Genomic DNA, 19,045 nt, shown 5'->3' on the forward strand with positions numbered 1-19,045 from the left:
CAAAATCGAGGCGGCTCATGCTAGCGGATGCCACTTAAGAACAACGTAAACAGCGCTGGTACACACACTAATATTTAGACACGGAGACAGAGTGCCTGTGTGTGTGTCGTGTTTCGGAGAGAGCGAGAGCGAGAACCCACACATAATAAAAACAACAGTGATCATAACCCAAAGTCATCAGCGAGGTTTGGCAGAGCTTCATTAGGGCTTGGTTAATGGCTTCCTGTGTTTATGCCCCTGCCTGGGGGGAATGTTTTTCAGAGGATTTGTGTTCTTGACCACTGCTAACCCTGCACTCCTTCTCAAGACTGCCTTAGCTGCATATTTTTTAGATTTAAACTAGCATAAACACTAAACAGCAATGTCCACATAGTACACTAAATTTATGCACTGTTATAAAAAAAAATCATAAAATGCTAATAGCGCAAATACAAGCACAAATTATGAAGAAATGGTGCAAATTGTCGTGCTGGAGATAAAAACGCTGGAAGCATTGTAATATGGACATCCAAATTTTCCACACTGCTGTGGTATAAATAACTTATTAAAATATTTTGTTTTTAAAATTTATTTCCATCATTATTTTAGACTTTATTCAGAAATGGCAGTAGGCTACACAAACTGACAAAGACACCAGAGTTACTTGTATACATTATAAAACACTTAGGAACTATAATTTTTAGGAAAAATATTCACACACAGAACAGCAACATGGATCCAAACAGCATCACAAAATGGATTCAGGTGTTTTAGTTTCAGTTAAGAATGGAACACTCACAACAGATACACCAGACTCGGCAAATACCGCAGCAAGTTATGATCACTGAGACTGACATTTAAATCAGCTAAATATGGTTGACATCTGTTTATCCAGGTCGACATTTTAAATAGACTAACAATTAACATCTCACTGTTCCAGTGTCATCAAGACACAACAGGGTATCTTTTTTCTTATAGTAAAACAAGAATAGGGAAAACATTATCACAGAGTGGGTTTAGACTGAGTTGTATATACAGTTTAATATGACCCTCTAGTTTAATGTGAGTCATGTTGATCCATTTTGCTTGTAAATTAGTGTTTTGGTTAGTACATGTTTTTCTTGAAGTAGCTAAGTTTTGTAATAGCTTCAATAACTCACTCTAAATCATCATATGTTGTTTTTAGTCACCAAAATGTTTACAGTAATAGTAAACACTTACTAATCAATAATACTATTACTGTAGTAAACTAGTTCACCTTTTCTCCAGGAACAAATTTTTATCATTTTATAGCACTAAAAAGAATACAAAGCCAGATGTCACTTTTCTACCGCTCTCTACTATCTGGACTGGAAATGCACCTAATATTCTCAAATGATGTGCAATGGGTCCTACATTCCTTAAAGAATAAGTACATAGTCTAATTAAAAGATTCTCTGCATTATTGTGTATATTTGTACCTATATAACTTTGAGTGACATAAGCTATTGCATTTTTCACTAAGACGAAACAGTCTTTGCAACAAGTTTCAGAGTATACTTTGGGTCTTAGCTTAGACCAGATGGCCTCTACAGACTATCTAGACAAAGTGAATAGGCTTCACCTTTTAACAATTCAGAGAGTTTCCACTTCATCATTGTTATTTTATAGGTAAAGTATGTTTTATATATATATATATATATATATATAACATTTGACATTGACTAACTAAAACAGATTAAAAATATGCTGAGCACTACAGAAACCCATAAACTAATTTACTCCTTAGCAAAATTACTAGTTAACAAGTGAAAATGTTATGAAATACAGACACCACATGTGTTACGTCAATGTAAGATTCCGGTTCTTCATGCAGCCACCATTCACAACAGTCTGGATATTTAAAGCTGTTCAGTTTTCTCATCTGATAAAGACTTCCCAGTCCCCTTACCTTTATTACTATTTGCGTGATCTGTAGAAGTGTCTGCTTTTTGGTTCACATGACTGAGATTGTAGTGGGCTTGATACTGTGTCAAAAAACTGACCGACGCTCTGGTGGCTGGGGCACTGGAGGAAGAGACAGGCAGACTGTGTGAAGTCGCAGGTTGATGTCTCTCAGAGACCCTCGATCTTGCAGGCGTACAAGTTACTTTGACAAATCCTCCATGATGCTTCATGTGTCCCTGTGGATCAGAAATAAGAGACATTTTTCTCCATATGTCATTTTAACTTTTAACACACATATCAGTGCACAAGTATCCCTCTTCTAAGAATAATAATACTGATAAAGGATTAACCTTTGCCTCAAATGTATAATAAATACAATTTTACAGGAAGCTACATCCACGTGCACCCTATACAGTGGGTTTATTTTGCATGCAGACCCTATATAGTGGGTTGTTTTTTTTATTACAGGTCAGACAGGTCTCTCACCTTTAGGCCACTGCGACTTGCATACTCTTTCCCACACTCAGAGCAACAGTAGGTTTTTTTTTCTGGGTGAGACATAGGAGGCGGGAGAGAGGGAGCCATTGCGGTAGATACCATTGCCTCGGGTAGCCCTTTTTCATTGTCTTTAACACCGGACCCATCAGCTTGTACTTTTAAGCTGGACTGGGCGTCCTTTCTCGCTAGTTGCATGTGAATGGAATCCGTTGTGCTCTTTTCTGGCCCCTCACTTGACTTTTCTAGTGTGCTTGCACTGTTGTCTGTCTCAGAAGATGGACCCGAGGCAGGTCTTGTTGTGTCTTGTTGGATATTGCCTGTGATTCTTTCTTTGTTTGGATTTGGTGTAAGTGGCTTGGGCATCTGGATGGGTTCCTGCTCAGTCTCCAATAAGGGTCCTTGGTAGGTGGAGGGATTTCCAGGACTCAGTGTTAGAAAAGAGGGTGATGTGGTTATTAGTGGATGAGGAAATGGTGACGAATTATGGGCAGGCATACTCAGCAAATCCTCCAGGTTCGATCTTGATTCACAGGAAGGAATATCCAGATGAGTTCCTTTGTCATGGACAGCGCAGTCAACTTGGTTGATTTTCGCCACACCAGGGGAGATGACAGACAGATGTTTATCGTCCAATACAGATGTTTTAATGGTTTGTTCAGCTAAATGCTCATCATTAGTAGAAGACCCTACTTTAATTGATGATTGAAGAAGTGGAGAAGCGATATGGGAGTTAAGGGGTTCTGTTGGAGGGGACACACCAGCATGGAGAAGAGGAGGATCAGCACCGTCTGGTCGGGTTGATTGAAGACTGTGGTTCAGAGGTTTGTCACTGCTTGGGTCAGAGGGTGTGTTAATTTCAGGACTGAATTTGTTCATAGCACTTCCTGAGGAAGTTGTACTGACAGGAAGATGCTCTGGGCCACGCATGGATAAATTACAGTCCAGGGCTAGCGGCAGAACGGTGATCTGTACCTGGGCATTAATGGCGGTAGGTCTAATATCTGAAACAGTGCTGGGGTTGTCATGCACATGGGATTTAGACGGTTCTGCTGAACCTTGATGATCTCCAGTGCTCTCTGGTGGTAGCTGTCCCCCCAAGTGCATTCGAATATGGTGTTGCAGTACCACAGCATTGGTGAACTTTCTCTGACAGAGAGGACATGAGTTCTGGGTGCGATTATTTGGCGGACGTGCTCGGTGTGTAGCCAGATGTGCCCGTAAACTCCCCTTGGTTGAGAAGGAGCGCCCGCACAGTTTACAGGAGAAAGGACGTTCACCTAGATGTGTGGCTTGATGGAGGCGCAGTGCTCTGGGACAACTGAGCACACGAAGGCATACACCACACTGGTTTGGTCTGAGTGATCCAGCGGATCTCATGAGGCATAGATTAGGTATCATGGTGCCCACAAAATCATTTTCCTCACTGGCATTTATTCCAAGAGCAGCCATCATCTCCCTGTTGAAAGAAGATGGCGGAGTGTTTGTGGTGGAGAACGGGGGTGAAGTGACTACATAGGTAGTGGATGTACTGGCACTCTTCAATACTCCAACTGTGCTATGACTGCTGGATGGATTCTCTGCAGAGGAGGAAAACCAGTGGCAATAACTTGAAGGCTCTTTCTCCAACTTTTCCACCAATCTCTGCAGTTTGGAAGTGTCTGAGGTGGGAGTGTGAGAAAGTCGCAGAGAAGAGGCAGAGGATGCTGAATCTTTGGGGTAAGATGCACAAGAGAAAGTACTTTGTTGCTGAGTGGATGACTGGCTGGGTCCTGTGGATGTCGGGGATCTAAGGAGCCCCAAGGCAGCATGGTGGTGAGAGGAAACAGTGGGGAAGAGGATTTTGGGTAAGTGGGCTAGTTGAGGATAAGGAGCGTGAGAGAGTAAGGTAGGGGTGGGAGGAGTATTCTCATCGAAGCGCGGCTGCTTTGCTCCTTTGAACAGCCCAGAAATTGTAGACGTGGAGGAGGAGGGAGAAGAGAGGAGTGAGGAAGTGACAGAGGAAGACAGGGAAGGTGCGTTTGAGGAAGCGGAGGACACCGCGTCACCTGTTGCAGCGGCCGTGGCAGCACGGTTGAGTTGCAGGAGAGAGCGAGCAGTGGTGAACAGAGCCAGATCCATATTGGTTGGCAGGGGCAGAGATGAGGGTGGGATGTGTTGCAAGTCTGTGGCGAGCTCATCACTTCCAGTGGAAACTTCTAGACCCTCACCATACAAATCTTCTTCGGCTTGACGTTTCCGATGTCTCTCCAAAGAACTCACCTTGGAAGAACTAACTAGCTGAGTTTGTGCCAATCCTCCTATCTGTCCCCCTGCTCCAGGCACAAACAGTGAAGGAGGCAACAGCGAGAATGACAGCTCTGGGTTCTGCTCACGATGGCGCAGGAAGTGCACCTTGAGGTTTCCTCGCGTGGTGAAGCGGCTAAGACACACGGGGCATTGATAGGGCCTTTCCCCTGTGTGGGAGCGCAGGTGTATCTGCAGGGAGGAGTCGCTACTAAACAGCTTTCCACAAAACCTGCAAGCATGGTGCAGACGCCCTGAACCTGATGATAATGTGGGAACATTTCCTATAGTTGAGTGTTGTGGATCCTCTGACTGAGCAGTAGTGGTTGGAGCGACAGGCAAGGCTGGGCTGGAGAAAGTCAAATTACTGTGCCCACTTGATCTTATGGCACTAGAGGACTTCTCATTTAAGTAATGGCTGGGCAGTGCAAGGGAGAGAGTAAGTGGGTAGTTCACTGCAGCTGATGTTGAGGATGTCACAGAAGAGCGAGGACTTGCGATGCTAGTCTGATTACCTGGAGTTGCTGCTCCATCAAGCAGAGACTTCTGAGGATGCAGGACATTAGAGAGAGAGTGGCCAGAATTGGAGGACTTGGCTGAAGATTGTGAAGGAAGTAGGGTGGAGAAGCACGCAAGAAGAGGGGTCACAGAGGTGGGGAGAGGTGTGGAATCAATCCGTGAAGCTCTTGAGGTGCGATTTGAGCCTTCCATACAGAGTGACAGGGGGGACAGAATGAGTGGGCCTGAATCAAGGTCACAAGATTCCTCTCCTAGCCTTAACACTTGCCTGCAGATCTCCTCAGTCATCTGCATCTGGTGGATCTGCCTTTGCTGGAGAATGCGGAGCTCATCCAGGATAACAGCAATGCTGACAGGGGCACTAGCCAGGGCTGCAGGGATTGTACCTGGGCACAGGGAAGGTGTCATTGGGCTAGCTGGTCCCTCAGGCGCTGAGCAAGGGCTACCAATATGTTGCTGGCCACACAGGGAAGCCACTGAGCAAAAGGAAGAGGAAGACAAACTTGTACTGGTAGCAGGGACACCTAACTTAGGAGAAGCCATGATAGACCGTGGAAAACTCTACAACCGATATGTGGAATGGGATGACAGACTGGGGAAGTTCTACGGATTGTGTGGATTCTCTGAGTGATGTAGGATGGGAAATGGACCGGCAAGGACCGTGGGCGGCAGGGGCGCTGGCAGTGGGTGCGTGAACTTTAAGGGGACCTCTCACAGATGGGCTTGGAGTGGAAAAAGGTGGAAAACCTTGGGCTGTTGAGGATGAGGAAGTTCAGGAAAGTTCTTTGCAAGTGTAGATGTGAGAGACTTCACTTCCAACTGCCTTTCTAAGAAATCAAAAAGAGACCTTTTTACACAACTTATGCCATCAGTTATACACAGTCATTACGTTGCCACAGTACTAAAAAAGAAGTTGACAGTTAGCACATAGATAAAGCATGCAAAACACATAATTTAGTATCTGAAAGACTTCTTTGTTTCTAAATGCTAAATCAGCAAGACTATTTACTGGCTTGTACTCCAAACAGAGGTTCTTGATGGGATTGCTAGGCCCTGAATGCATCATGAAAAATCTTTTTTTATTTTACTGAAAATTCTGTGGGCTGTTCTGCAGTCTGAAGAACAAGCACAATATGGCAAGGAAAACATTATGTTGTGGAAACTGTTACGCCACCTGGTCCTATCGTTTAAAAGAGCATTTGTTATTTGTCACAAAACTTGAATCTGTTATTTGTCATGTAATGCAGCAGCCTTGCATATTATAGCACACTACTGCATCTCAGTGTTTTCACACATTTCATGATTTTGAGGTGTTGTCATGTTTTCATCCACTTCTTTGCGTGTGGACTAATATCCAGCATGTATTACACGAATCTTTCAACCACTGATTAATAAATAAGTTATCTACTTTAATAAAACGATCAGCTCTTGAGTGGTAGCATGTGATATCACTGTGCAACAAAAAGTAAAAAAAATCTTTTTCTGATGAATCATTTCTGTTGTTCGAGTAATCAGTTATTTCCATTCCTAATGACTGTCATCCTGCTGCAGTGACCCAGTGACATTTGATAGTGAAACTATTGTCAGGGGGAAAAAATTTCAAACAGGCTGTTCCCAATTATCCACAAGCAGCAGGTGGAGACCTTCCGTCTTTACTTCCATCTTTGTGATCAGGAGTCTGTTTCCACCAGTGATCAAAGAGGAAAATCTCACTCTAAAGACTACTGTGCCACTACCCTGAGGGCAGAATAGGTGTGCGTACCACAGACACATGGATGATTACTTTTAGTAAAACTGACCTACCGTGGCTATCTTTCCTTTTCCTCGCTGCACCTATATCCTACTTACCCCCTCAAGTTAAATTCTTCATCTCGCATTCTCGTTAAGATTGGGTGCAAAGAAAACAGAAAGATGTGTTTTAAGCCAAACAAGGGTTTAATGGCGGTAAAGGTATTAGCAAGAGACTTCATTGCCTCTATGAGGCTCTATGGTTGTCCAATAAGGCACAGCCAGCAAGAAGCTACGTGTAATTGCCTTTGACTTACATTTTAGCAGGTTTAAAGTTACAGGAAGTTTATTTGTGCCTCAAATCCATACACGATTAGCTTGCTAAAGCACAGGTATCTGTTTGTGCTAAGAATAATAACTGGGTCTGCTTGTCACCCACCGTGAATCTAAACACCAACTCCTCCTTCTTCTGGTGCTATTCAAGAATGTGCCTCCAATGCTAATAAGCTCAAATGTTTTTGTCAGTCCGAGCAAGATTATAAGCAAAGAATTACAATTTGGTTAGGAGGCTCGGTGTGTTGAGAGACATAATAGTGTGTATAAAGATAAAGTCTTTGTGTTGTAGGTGGGTGTGAATACGTATGGGCATTTGTCTGAGAGCTCGCTGGGGAGACTGAGAAGATGGCTGAAAGGGCTTAAGGATTTTGTGGTAAGGTTCATTGTCCCTGGTCATCTGTTGCTGTGGCAACAGGGTTGGCTGGTAGCCGGGCAGAGAGCAGCGTGGAGGGATGGGATTTCAGATCCGAAGAAGAAAGGGGGTAAAGAAAATCAAAGAGAGAAAAGAAAGAGGGCACCAGCGAAATTCAGAGGCTAAAGAAAACAGCTGGAAAGAACAAGCCATCTTATGTCTCCGTGCACATCTGCATGGAACTCAGCATTTGTTCTTCTTTATTTGCAGCCAAGTTAACTCTATAAAAACTGTTAATCATCCACTCTCCAAATACAGGAGGATGCAAAGTGGAAAGCTCATTTATTCTGTTTTACCAGTTTCAAATTCCATTTGACGTATGGCCTCATAACTTAACTGCCATTAATTACTGATCATTTACATATATGAATAATTGCATTGCTTTATTTCCATTTTGCCCCTTCCTAAGCTGTGTAAAATCATGTTTACATGGCCAACAGTACTCAGGTCTACCTGTCCAAAGAGTAATTAATGTTAATTCATGTTAATAATGTTATTAATTAATTTGAATTAATATTAAATAACATTTTCTATTATCAGTATTTTTCCAGACCTTCACCAAAGTATTATAAATATGCTTTTAAAGTATAGTTTAGAGCAACAGATATCTCCAAATATTATTTAAGCAAAACCTACTCTTCATACCAAGAAAGACACTTTGCTGAAGCTCCTGGGATCTGCTGGAGCCATTCTCCCAGTTTGGGAGCTCCTAGTCCTCCAGTAGTTACTGGAACCACTGTTGCCTTCACCCTCCACATCTTTTCCAGCTCTTCACTCAACCCTTGGGATTTCTCAAGCTTTTCGTTTTCCTTGTCACTATCACTTGGAATTTCTATGGCTATCACCATCACCATGGCCCTCTTCTGCTGTTTACTATTATGTCCGGTTTGTTAGCCAATACCATTTTGTCTGTCTGTATCTGGAAGGCCTCTAGCTTAGCTCGGTCATTCTCCATCACCTTCGAGGGTGTATCCTACTTTGACCTTGGAACTTCTAGCCCATACTCCGCACAGATGTTTCTGTACACTATGCCTGTAACTTGGTTATGGTGTTCCAAGTATGCGCCACCTGTTAGCATTATGTTATGTGCTGTTATGTGCTGGTTGTCTCAGAGGCATCCAGCCTGCATCTGGGTCCCAGCCTCTAATGATCTTGTATTCAGAGCTTATTCTTGTGCTGCCATGATTAGTGCCTCTGTGCTGTCTTTTAGTCCAGCCTTTTTCAGCCATTTGTAGGACTGTCTGCATATCAGCCACTTGCATTTTCCGGTGGTGCACACGTGCAGAGGTTTATCCTCCCATGATGATTTCTGCTCCTCCTCATTCCTCAGTTTTCTGCTGTCTGAGGAACTCACTAAACAGTTCATCACTTGGGTACATCTTCCTGGTGTACTCCTGGATCTTGGTTGCTTCATCCTGGATAGAGGCTCTGACACTCCTGGATCTTGGTTGCTTCATCCTGGATAGAGGCTCTGACACTCCTGGATCTTGGTTGTTTCATCCTGGATAGTGGCTCTGACACACTTTAGTCTTCGGCCCCCCTCCTTCTACTTAGTGTCCAGTCTCAGAGTGCTGGATGTGAGATGAAACCCTCTGTACGTTGTGAGGAGTTTCCTCGTCTTGATGTCGGTGGCTTCGATCACTTCCATTGGCCAGCAGATTATGCCAGTGGGGTATCTGATGACTGGTAGAGCGTAGATGTTGATAGCCTGGATCTTGTTCTTCCCATTCAGCTGACTTCTCAGGACGTGTCTCACTCTTTGTAGGTATTTGTCTGTAGGTATTTGTAGGTATTTGTCTGTAGCTGCTTTCCTTGTGGTCTCTTCATGATTCCCATTTGCCTGTGAGTTTCTGAGGTACTTGTAGCTGCCCTCAACATCTGTTATATCACCTTCTGGTAGTATGATCCCCTCAGTTCTAGTTACCTTCCCTCTCCTCATAATCCGACCACACTTATCCAGTCCGAATGTCATTCTAATGTCATTGCTGTATGTCCTGGTGAGACGGATTAGTGAGTCGATTAGTGAGTCTCGTTCACTTCTGGCATACAGCTTGATGTCATCCATGTAGAAGAGGAGGCAGCTGATAGTTGCTTCGTTTTATAGTCGGTATCCGTAGCCACTCTTGGTGATGATTTCACTGAGGGGGTTCGAGCTGTGGCATAAGAGCAGCAGAGACAGGGCATGTCCTTGGTAAAGTCCTTGATGGTAACTATTTGTCTGAAGCTGCCCTCTAGGGTCGTCTTTCACAGTTGAATTGAATTTGTGACGAAGGAGTCGTGCTAGAGTTGTGTTGATGTTATACAGCCTCAAGCATTCCAAGATTCATGTGTGGGGCATTGAATCTTAGGTTTTATGTAGTCAGGTTGGTCTGTCTACAGTGTTGAGTATATATATATATATATATATAAGCAGTTGCAGTGATGCAGGGTATATACGTGTGTGTGTGTGTGTGTATTCATATGCTTACTACTGATGGCTTGCACTTCTGAGAACTATTCATTATATTGTAGTGCAATGAATCTCTCTCTCTCACACACAAGCACTGGAATTTCTGCATTAAAAAATCTTTTGCAATTTTAAATTTATTCTGAACTTCATTCACTTAAACTTTGTAAGAGTTCATTTTTATTTTTTCCTAAAACATCGCGAATCTACAACATGCCGATTGGTTCTAGCGGTGTGAAAAATATAAGAATCACTGTCTCCACTATTAATCCTTTTAGCTACTTATTAAATTCGTTTTTATTCGTTATTGTTTTATTGCCAAGATGCAAATTAATTAGATGAACTGTAGATAATTTGATGAAGAAAACTGAGATATTTTGACGTGCTAAAGTGTTTAGTGCCGATTTATGGAACTGACCATTAAAGTCCACAACAACAACGAAAACTTTTCATGCGGTCCGTTAAAGTGGATAAATTGAAATCATTTATGTTGAACATGCTTTTCTAACGTATTTTAGAAATGCGAAACCTCCCTGGCCCAAAGTTCAAGTTCATTCGGGAGCGCCGGACAGAAATAGCCAAGCCTGTCCGAGTAAAACACTGGCCATGCGATAAAGACGAGGCTTTCATTGCAGGCCTTTGCGGTGCGTTTGAACATTTTAACACTGATGATCTTCTATTGATTTATTCAGATATTCTTGTCAATTGAGATTATGTAAATGAACTTTATATAAAGAAATTAAATTCAGACGTCTCAATTGACATTTTCCTCCCTTTCTGAGCCTTGTTCTCTGTCCAGTACATCTAAACCAACAATAACTGGCTCAGCCTGTGGTCTCGGGCTGTGTAGGCCAGATAGCGCCATCATTTTACCCCATCAGGTCTTGGAGCTGAGGGTATTATCTTACACTGCAATAAAGAGACTCCCAACATATTTCAGCAGTTGCAAAATATGCCACGTAAAACCCATGCAACAAACAGAACATGCAACACACAGAACATGCAATAAACATCAACCTCATGTGCACAAAAGCCTGTTAAGCTAGTGCGGGACAAACGTTTCATTTCATGATGCATTCACTGGCCACCCGACGTGGAAAGTCCTCTACACATTTGAGAATTGCGTCAGCGAACGGTTCGTGAGAACTTCAGCAGCCCGCGCGGGCGACCTGTTGCGCATCCCCGCGCTGTATGATCATAACCAATTATGATTCATATTTTTTTTCGTAATAGCGCATCAAATGCGCGGAGCCCCTTTAAATCGGTTCAGCGTTTCGAGCGGTTCGGAATGGGGACTAACAGTCTACTCACCAGGTGTCCGGTTTTTTGACAAACGAATATAAAACGATAAGATAGCTCGCGCAGTAGCGCCGACGTCGGCTTCTCCGGCCGCGAGCCACTCCGATGCGCGCTCGCGTCCGGCCTACGGCAGCATGCTGGACTTGTTTCCAGCGTCGCCCTGTTGAAGATAATCTATCGTTTCTCCTGTCGTCGTCGCGATTGTACGAAGTCGCTGTTTACCCAACAACGATCCAATGGAAGAAGACACATTACGATAGCGAGAGAGGTGGATTTCCGTGTTGCTGTCATGCCATCCGTTCTCCCTCCCCCCCGCGACCAACTCCCTTTGTGTTTGGAAAGGCCCCTTTCCCTGGCGTGTGTCTTTGTTGACTACTCTCTGCAGCATCGATGTCTGTCCGTCCACCGCTCCTTCTGTCCTGTATTGAGAGTCGCCCTTACAAGCAACACTCATTGCACTAATACGTGTGTGGCCACATAGAGTATACGATGGAATGGTGTGTTGTATTATTTTGGGATTTTGCGTATGAAAGTTAGGCTCCCGACTAGATGCCAATAATGGCCAAAACTAGTTTGGAGTAATACCCTTAAATAGTGTCCTAGGACAACAGTGTCTCCCTCTCCAGTAAAAAGACAAAACACAATTTCCCCTTATTTGAATACAGGGATTTATTTATTTATTTATTGATTACCTGTTCATACATAAAAGAGAAATGTGTATTAAATCATCTTTGTTTTCATATTAATGCACAGGGTTGTCATATCGTGCATGAATCTTTTTCAAAGATGGAAGAAAGCAGGATACTTACACTGAGATGATACTGATGATGAGTGTTTCATACACAGATGATACTGATGAGTGTTTCATACACTGAAATTACACTGCTGCTGAGTGAATGTTTCATACACTGAGATCACACTGCTGCTGAGTGTTTCATACACTGAGATTACACTGCTGCTGAGTGAATGTTTCATACACTGAGATCACACTGCTGCTGAGTGTTTCATACACTGAGATTACACTGCTGCTGAGTGAGTGTTTCATACACTGAGATTACACTGCTGCTGAGTGTTTCATACACTGAGATTACACTGCTGCTGAGTGAGTGTTTCATACACTGAGATTACACTGCTGCTGAGTGTTTCATACACTGAGATTACACTACTGCTGCTGAGTGTTTCATACACTGAGATCACAGTACTGCTGAGTGTTTCATACACTGAGATTACACTGCTGCTGAGTGAGTGTTTCATACACTGAGATCACACTGCTGCTGAGGGTTTCATACACTGAGATTACACTGCTGCTGCTGAGTGTTTCATACACTGAGATTACACTGCTGCTGAGTGAGTGTTTCATACACTGAGATTACACTGCTGCTGAGTGAGTGTTTCATACACTGAGATTACACTGCTGCTGAGTGAGTGTTTCATACACTGAGATTACACTGCTGCTGAGTGTTTCATACACTGAGATTACACTACTGCTGCTGAGTGTTTCATACACCGATATTACACTGCTGCTGAGTGTTTCATACACTGAGATTACACTGCTGCTGAGTGAGTGTTTCATACACTGAGATCACACTGCTGCTGAGTGTTTCATACACTGAGATTACACTGCTGCTGAGTGAGTGTTTCATAAACTGAGATCACACTGCTGCTGAGTGTTTCATACACTGAGATCACACTGCTGCTGAGTGTTTCATACACTGAGATCACACTGCTGGTGAGTGTTTCATACACTGAGATTACACTGCTGCTGAGTGAGTGTTTCATACACAGATTACACTGCTGCTGAGTGTTTCATACACTGAGATTACACTACTGCTGCTGAGTGTTTCATACACTGAGATCACAGTGCTGCTGAGTGTTTCACACACTGATATTACACTGCTGCTGAGTGAGTGTTTCATACACTGAGATCACACTGCTGCTGAGTGTTTCATACACTGAGATTACACTGCTGCTGAGTGAGTGTTTCATACACTGAGATCACACTGCTGCTGAGTGTTTCATACACTGAGATTACACTGCTGCTGAGTGAGTGTTTCATAAACTGAGATCACACTGCTGCTGAGTGTTTCATACACTGAGATCACACTGCTGCTGAGTGTTTCATACACTGAGATTACACTGCTTCTGAGCGAGTGTTTCATACACTGAGATTACACTGCTGCTGAGTGTTTCATACACTGAGATTACACTACTGCTGCCGAGTGTTTCATACACTGAGATTACACTGCTGCTGAGTGAGTGTTTCATACACTGAGACTACACTGCTGCTGAGTGTTTCATACACTGAGATTACACTGCTGCTGCTGAGTGTTTCATACACTGAGATTACACTGCTGCTGAGTGAGTGTTTCATACACTGAGATCACACTGCTGCTGAGTGTTTCATACACTGAGATCACACTGCTGGTGAGTGTTTCATACACTGAGATTACACTGCTGCTGAGTGAGTGTTTCATACACAGATTACACTGCTGCTGAGTGTTTCATACACTGAGATTACACTACTGCTGCTGAGTGTTTCATACACTGAGATCACAGTGCTGCTGAGTGTTTCACACACTGATATTACACTGCTGCTGAGTGAGTGTTTCATACACTGAGATCACACTGCTGCTGAGTGTTTCATACACTGAGATTACACTGCTGCTGAGTGAGTGTTTCATACACTGAGATTACACTGCTGCTGAGTGAGTGTTTCATACACTGAGATTACACTGCTGCTGAGTGAGTGTTTCATACACTGAGATCACACTGCTGCTGAGTGTTTCATACACTGAGATTACACTGCTGCTGAGTGAGTGTTTCATACACTGAGATTACACTGCTGCTGAGTGAGTGTTTCATACACTGAGATCACACTGCTGCTGAGTGAGTGTTTCATACACTGAGATCACGCTGCTGAGTGAGTGTTTCATACACTGAGATCACACTGCTGCTGAGTGAGTGTTTCATACACTGAGATCACACTGCTGCTGAGTGTTTCATACACTGAGATTACACTGCTGCTGAGTGAATGTTTCATACACTGATTACACTGCTGCTGAGTGAGTGTTTCATACACTGAGATTACACTGCTGCTGAGTGTTTCATACACTGAGATTACACTGCTGCTGAGTGAATGTTTCATACACTGATTACACTGCTGCTGAGTGTTTCATACACTGATTACACTGCTGCTGGGTGAGTGTTTCATACACTGATTACACTGCTGCTGAGTGAGTGTTTCATACACTGAGATCACACTGCTGGGTGAGTGTTTCATACACAGATTACACTGCTGCTGGGTGAGTGTTTCATACACTGAGATCACACTGCTGCTGGGTGAGTGTTTCATACACTGATTACACTGCTGCTGGGTGAGTGTTTCATACACTGATTACACTGCTGCTGAGTGAGTGTTTCATACACTGAGATCACACTGCTGGGTGAGTGTTTCATACACAGATTACACTGCTGCTGGGTGAGTGTTTCATACACTGAGATCACACTGCTGCTGGGTGAGTGTTTCATACACTGATTACACTGCTGCTGGGTGAGTGTTTCATACACAGATTACACTGCTGCTGGGTGAGTGTTTCATACACTGATTACACTGCTGCTGGGTGAGTGTTTCATACACTGATTACACTGCTGCTGGGTGAGTGTTTCATACACAGATCACACTGCTGCTGAGTGAGTGTTTCATACACTGAGATCACACTGCTGGGTGAGTGTTTCATACACAGATCACACTGCTGCTGGGTGAGTGTTTCATACACTGATTACACTGCTGCTGAGTGAGTGTTTCATACACTGATTACACTGCTGCTGGGTGAGTGTTTCATACACAGATTACACTGCTGGGTGAGTGTTTCATACACTGATTACACTGCTGCTGAGTGAGTGTTTCATACACTGATTACACTGCTGCTGGGTGAGTGTTTCATACACAGATTACACTGCTGGGTGAGTGTTTCATACACTGATTACACTGCTGCTGAGTGAGTGTTTCATACACTGAGATCACACTGCTGCTGGGTGAGTGTTTCATACACTGATCACACTGCTGCTGGGTGAGTGTTTCATACACTGATTACACTGCTGCTGGGTGAGTGTTTCATACACTGATTACACTGCTGCTGGGTGAGTGTTTCATACACAGATCACACTGCTGCTGGGTGAGTGTTTCATACACTGATTACACTGCTGCTGGGTGAGTGTTTCATACACTGATCACACTGCTGCTGGGTGAGTGTTTCATACACTGATCACACTGCTGCTGGGTGAGTGTTTCATACACTGAGATTACACTGCTGGGTGAGTGTTTCATACACTGAGATTACACTGCTGGGTGAGTGTTTCATACACAGATCACACTGCTGCTGGGTGAGTGTTTCATACACTGATTACACTGCTGCTGGGTGAGTGTTTCATACACTGATCACACTGCTGCTGGGTGAGTGTTTCATACACAGATTACACTGCTGCTGGGTGAGTGTTTCATACACTGAGATTACACTGCTGCTGGGTGAGTGTTTCATACACTGATCACACTGCTGCTGGGTGAGTGTTTCATACACTGAGATCACACTGCTGCTGGGTGAGTATTTCATACACAGATCACACTGCTGCTGGGTGAGTGTTTCATACACTGATCACACTGCTGCTGGGTGAGTGTTTCATACACAGATTACACTGCTGCTGGGTGAGTGTTTCATACACTGATCACACTGCTGCTGGGTGAGTGTTTCATACACAGATTACACTGCTGGGTGAGTGTTTCATACACTGAGATCACACTGCTGCTGGGTGAGTGTTTCATACACTGAGATCACACTGCTGCTGGGTGAGTGTTTCATACACTGAGATCACACTGCTGCTGGGTGAGTGTTTCATACACTGATCACACTGCTGCTGGGTGAGTGTTTCATACACTGATCACACTGCTGCTGGGTGAGTGTTTCATACACTGATTACACTGCTGCTGAGTGAGTGTTTCATACACTGAGATCACACTGCTGCTGGGTGAGTGTTTCATACACTGATTACACTGCTGCTGGGTGAGTGTTTCATACACTGATCACACTGCTGCTGGGTGAGTGTTTCAGTGTAACATCCCATACTGTGCTGCAGCAGGTTATTCCCCTTTCATTCTGACATCGGTGCTTCTTGCCTCTGCTGCTAACGAGCTTCCTGCAAGCCTTCTTTAATGTGATGTGCCAAAGAAGGTGAGCTGTCTAACATAAAGCCTGTTTAATAAATCACAAACTGAGTGACTCTGTGGAGTGGAGACATCTGCACTGACTCAGCTGAAACTTAAACTTGAGAAAGCGCAATAAGCTTTGGTTGTTTTTTCCCCCACACCTCTCAGATCCTCTTACGGAGGCCATGGAGCCAATCATCTTACTGTCACGTGGAAATTAGGGCTGGCACACTTGTACTTGTGTGCAGTGAAAGGAGCAGGACACAAAGGAACAGAGGCAGTGGTGCCCAGCACCAAGTGAGACAGAATTCACCCAGTATAAAGGACCAATGCACTAAGCCAACTCCCTGGAGGCACTGTGTACATGTCCTGAACTCTCAATCAACACAGCAGATCTTGCAAGAGCTCACTAGTGCGACAGTGATTTTGGATCACTGAAACAGTTCAGCCACTATCGGTAGTAACAGTGGCCAAAATTATTATCAGGCTATACTGCAAATAAGCATAATATCCCATGACAAGAATGTGTTTATGTTGCTTTCTCTCTCTCCAGTAAAGGCACTATATCATTTTTCCCTCTCAGTTTGTTTGTTTTGTGCATAAAAGGGCCATAGCTAACACATATTCTTCATTTTCAAAATGTTTTTCAAGCCTTTTGGGATATCATATCAGAAGTAGACTGAAAAACAAAGAAGTCACAGGATGCTTGGCATTTACCAGCTGCCAAAGCTAATTGATTATAAATAAATCAATAAATAATGTGAGATGTAAACTAAAATATAAACTTCCACTGAAAACAGTAAATAGTCAGAAGTGCTCCAGATCTATATAAAGAAACCAGTGCATCAGATTTGCTTTTGGTGGAGATTAAACATAAGTATTCACAAGAACTTGCTGTGGTGGGAATGCAGTGTGCAGAAGACTGGTGCCCCCTGGTGGCCTGGCCTAAGCATATGCAAAATTGATAAACTTGAAAAATACGGAAATAAGGAGAAGAATGCAGGTTATGCATTTTATTACAAGATTAAAATGTATTGTAATGCTGTCAAAATTCTATTATAGTAGAATGGTAGAGCAAGTAGAGCAAGATCATGGAGAACACGAAGGTCATGGGTTCGATTCCCAGGGGTGACAGGTACTCATGCTGGTAAACGCACCTCAGCATGAAAAGCACATGTTCAGTAACTGCCATATGACGAAAGGCAGGGCAAGCCATTACATTAGCATGCCTCTTTCCTATCTCACTAAAGAAAGGCAGGTGTAATTCTGTAAAGATGCTGTTTGTCTCCGAGGAGGTGAAGCTCCCATGAGAATGTGGAGAGCGCCAAGAGAGAGGAAGTCCTCGAGGGAATATCACAATCGCATCATCCCCCTGCCTCTTCACATGGTCCGCCACACGGTCCGCCACACGGTCCTTCACACAGTCCGCCACACGTCGACTAACTGCAATGGCAAACAAGGCCTCACCGGCCTCGCAGCTGAGGCGTGAAATGCTCCTCCTCCGCTCCAGCACGGAGATGCCCGATGTACCCTCCGCCCGCGCTGGCAGAGCTTGGGCATCCCCCAGCGAAACCTGGGGGCTAGGATATGGGCGGATGCTTAATGTAACAACAGCAAGGGAATCCCATCGTGTGGCTGTCCTACAGCATCAGCCTGAAAACAACCAGCAAAGCGCATAAGCCCGCACGTCTGCGAGAGGTGTGAATGCATGGTGGCAGAGACCAGGTGCATGCCAGCAGGGTTGTGATGGCATTTCTGCCACTGTTGATGCTGAAGAGAGACTCATCCCCCTTGGTTTCAGTCAGTCGGTGATGGTCAGAAGATTGCACTGCCAGACGGCAGAGCTGTCACAAGGATACTGTGTCATTCTCTGAATGTTCCAGCCAGTAAGGCCCTCTGGGCTTGCAAAGCAGTATATGCTTGATATATGAAAGTGAACTGACGCTACCCTTCCTGCAAAGCCAACGTCCACAGATGGATATGGCATGCTGGGAATCACTGATAAAGCTCAGCCCCCCCGATCCTCTTCCTCAGCAGTACCATAATATATCATGTTTACTGAATATTTCTCATAGAGACATTTTGAGTGGCAGCGTTTCCTAGATTTCTTTATAGCCGGGACTGTCCACAGAAGTGTCATCACAGGCAATAAATCTGTTTTTGTTGTCCCTGGCAACAGTAGTACTTTAGCAGGTTGCAGGGGTTTGCAGTGAATTGGAACATTACAAAAGATCAGTGACTGATGGAATGACTGTGATTTCTAATGTACCAGACGTGCCTACTAAAATGTAAAACCTGCTTATCTGTTCTGACATCTGCACATAAACCACCGATTAATTAAATAACGTGAGTTGAACATTTGGTATGCAGACATGAAAATGTGTGGAATAGCGTATTTAACAAGTAATATCAAGCATGA

General features: G+C 43.9%; 1 protein-coding gene across 2 annotated transcripts; it reads right to left on the minus strand.

The window, feature by feature from the left end:
* Positions 1-552: 552 nt before the first annotated feature.
* Positions 553-11,967, minus strand: sall2 (spalt-like transcription factor 2). Of its 2 annotated transcripts, none has more exons than XM_027028747.3 (3): positions 11,439-11,967; positions 2,392-6,028; positions 553-2,141 (listed from the first exon to the last, which is right to left on the minus strand). In XM_027028747.3, exons 2-3 carry the CDS (start codon positions 5,746-5,748, stop codon positions 1,860-1,862), a joined length of 3,639 nt encoding a protein of 1,212 aa, XP_026884548.2. In that variant the 5' UTR covers positions 5,749-6,028; positions 11,439-11,967; the 3' UTR covers positions 553-1,859. The 2 variants fall into 2 exon arrangements, with proteins under 2 accessions (XP_026884548.2, XP_026884547.2); XM_027028746.3 differs by having other exon boundaries at positions 2,392-6,032.
* Between the last annotated feature and the right edge of the window lie 7,078 nt (positions 11,968-19,045).

This window comes from Electrophorus electricus, chromosome 20 (assembly GCF_041902795.1).
Source record: "Electrophorus electricus isolate QZ-2024a chromosome 20, ASM4190279v1, whole genome shotgun sequence".
NCBI lineage: Eukaryota > Metazoa > Chordata > Actinopteri > Gymnotiformes > Gymnotidae > Electrophorus > Electrophorus electricus.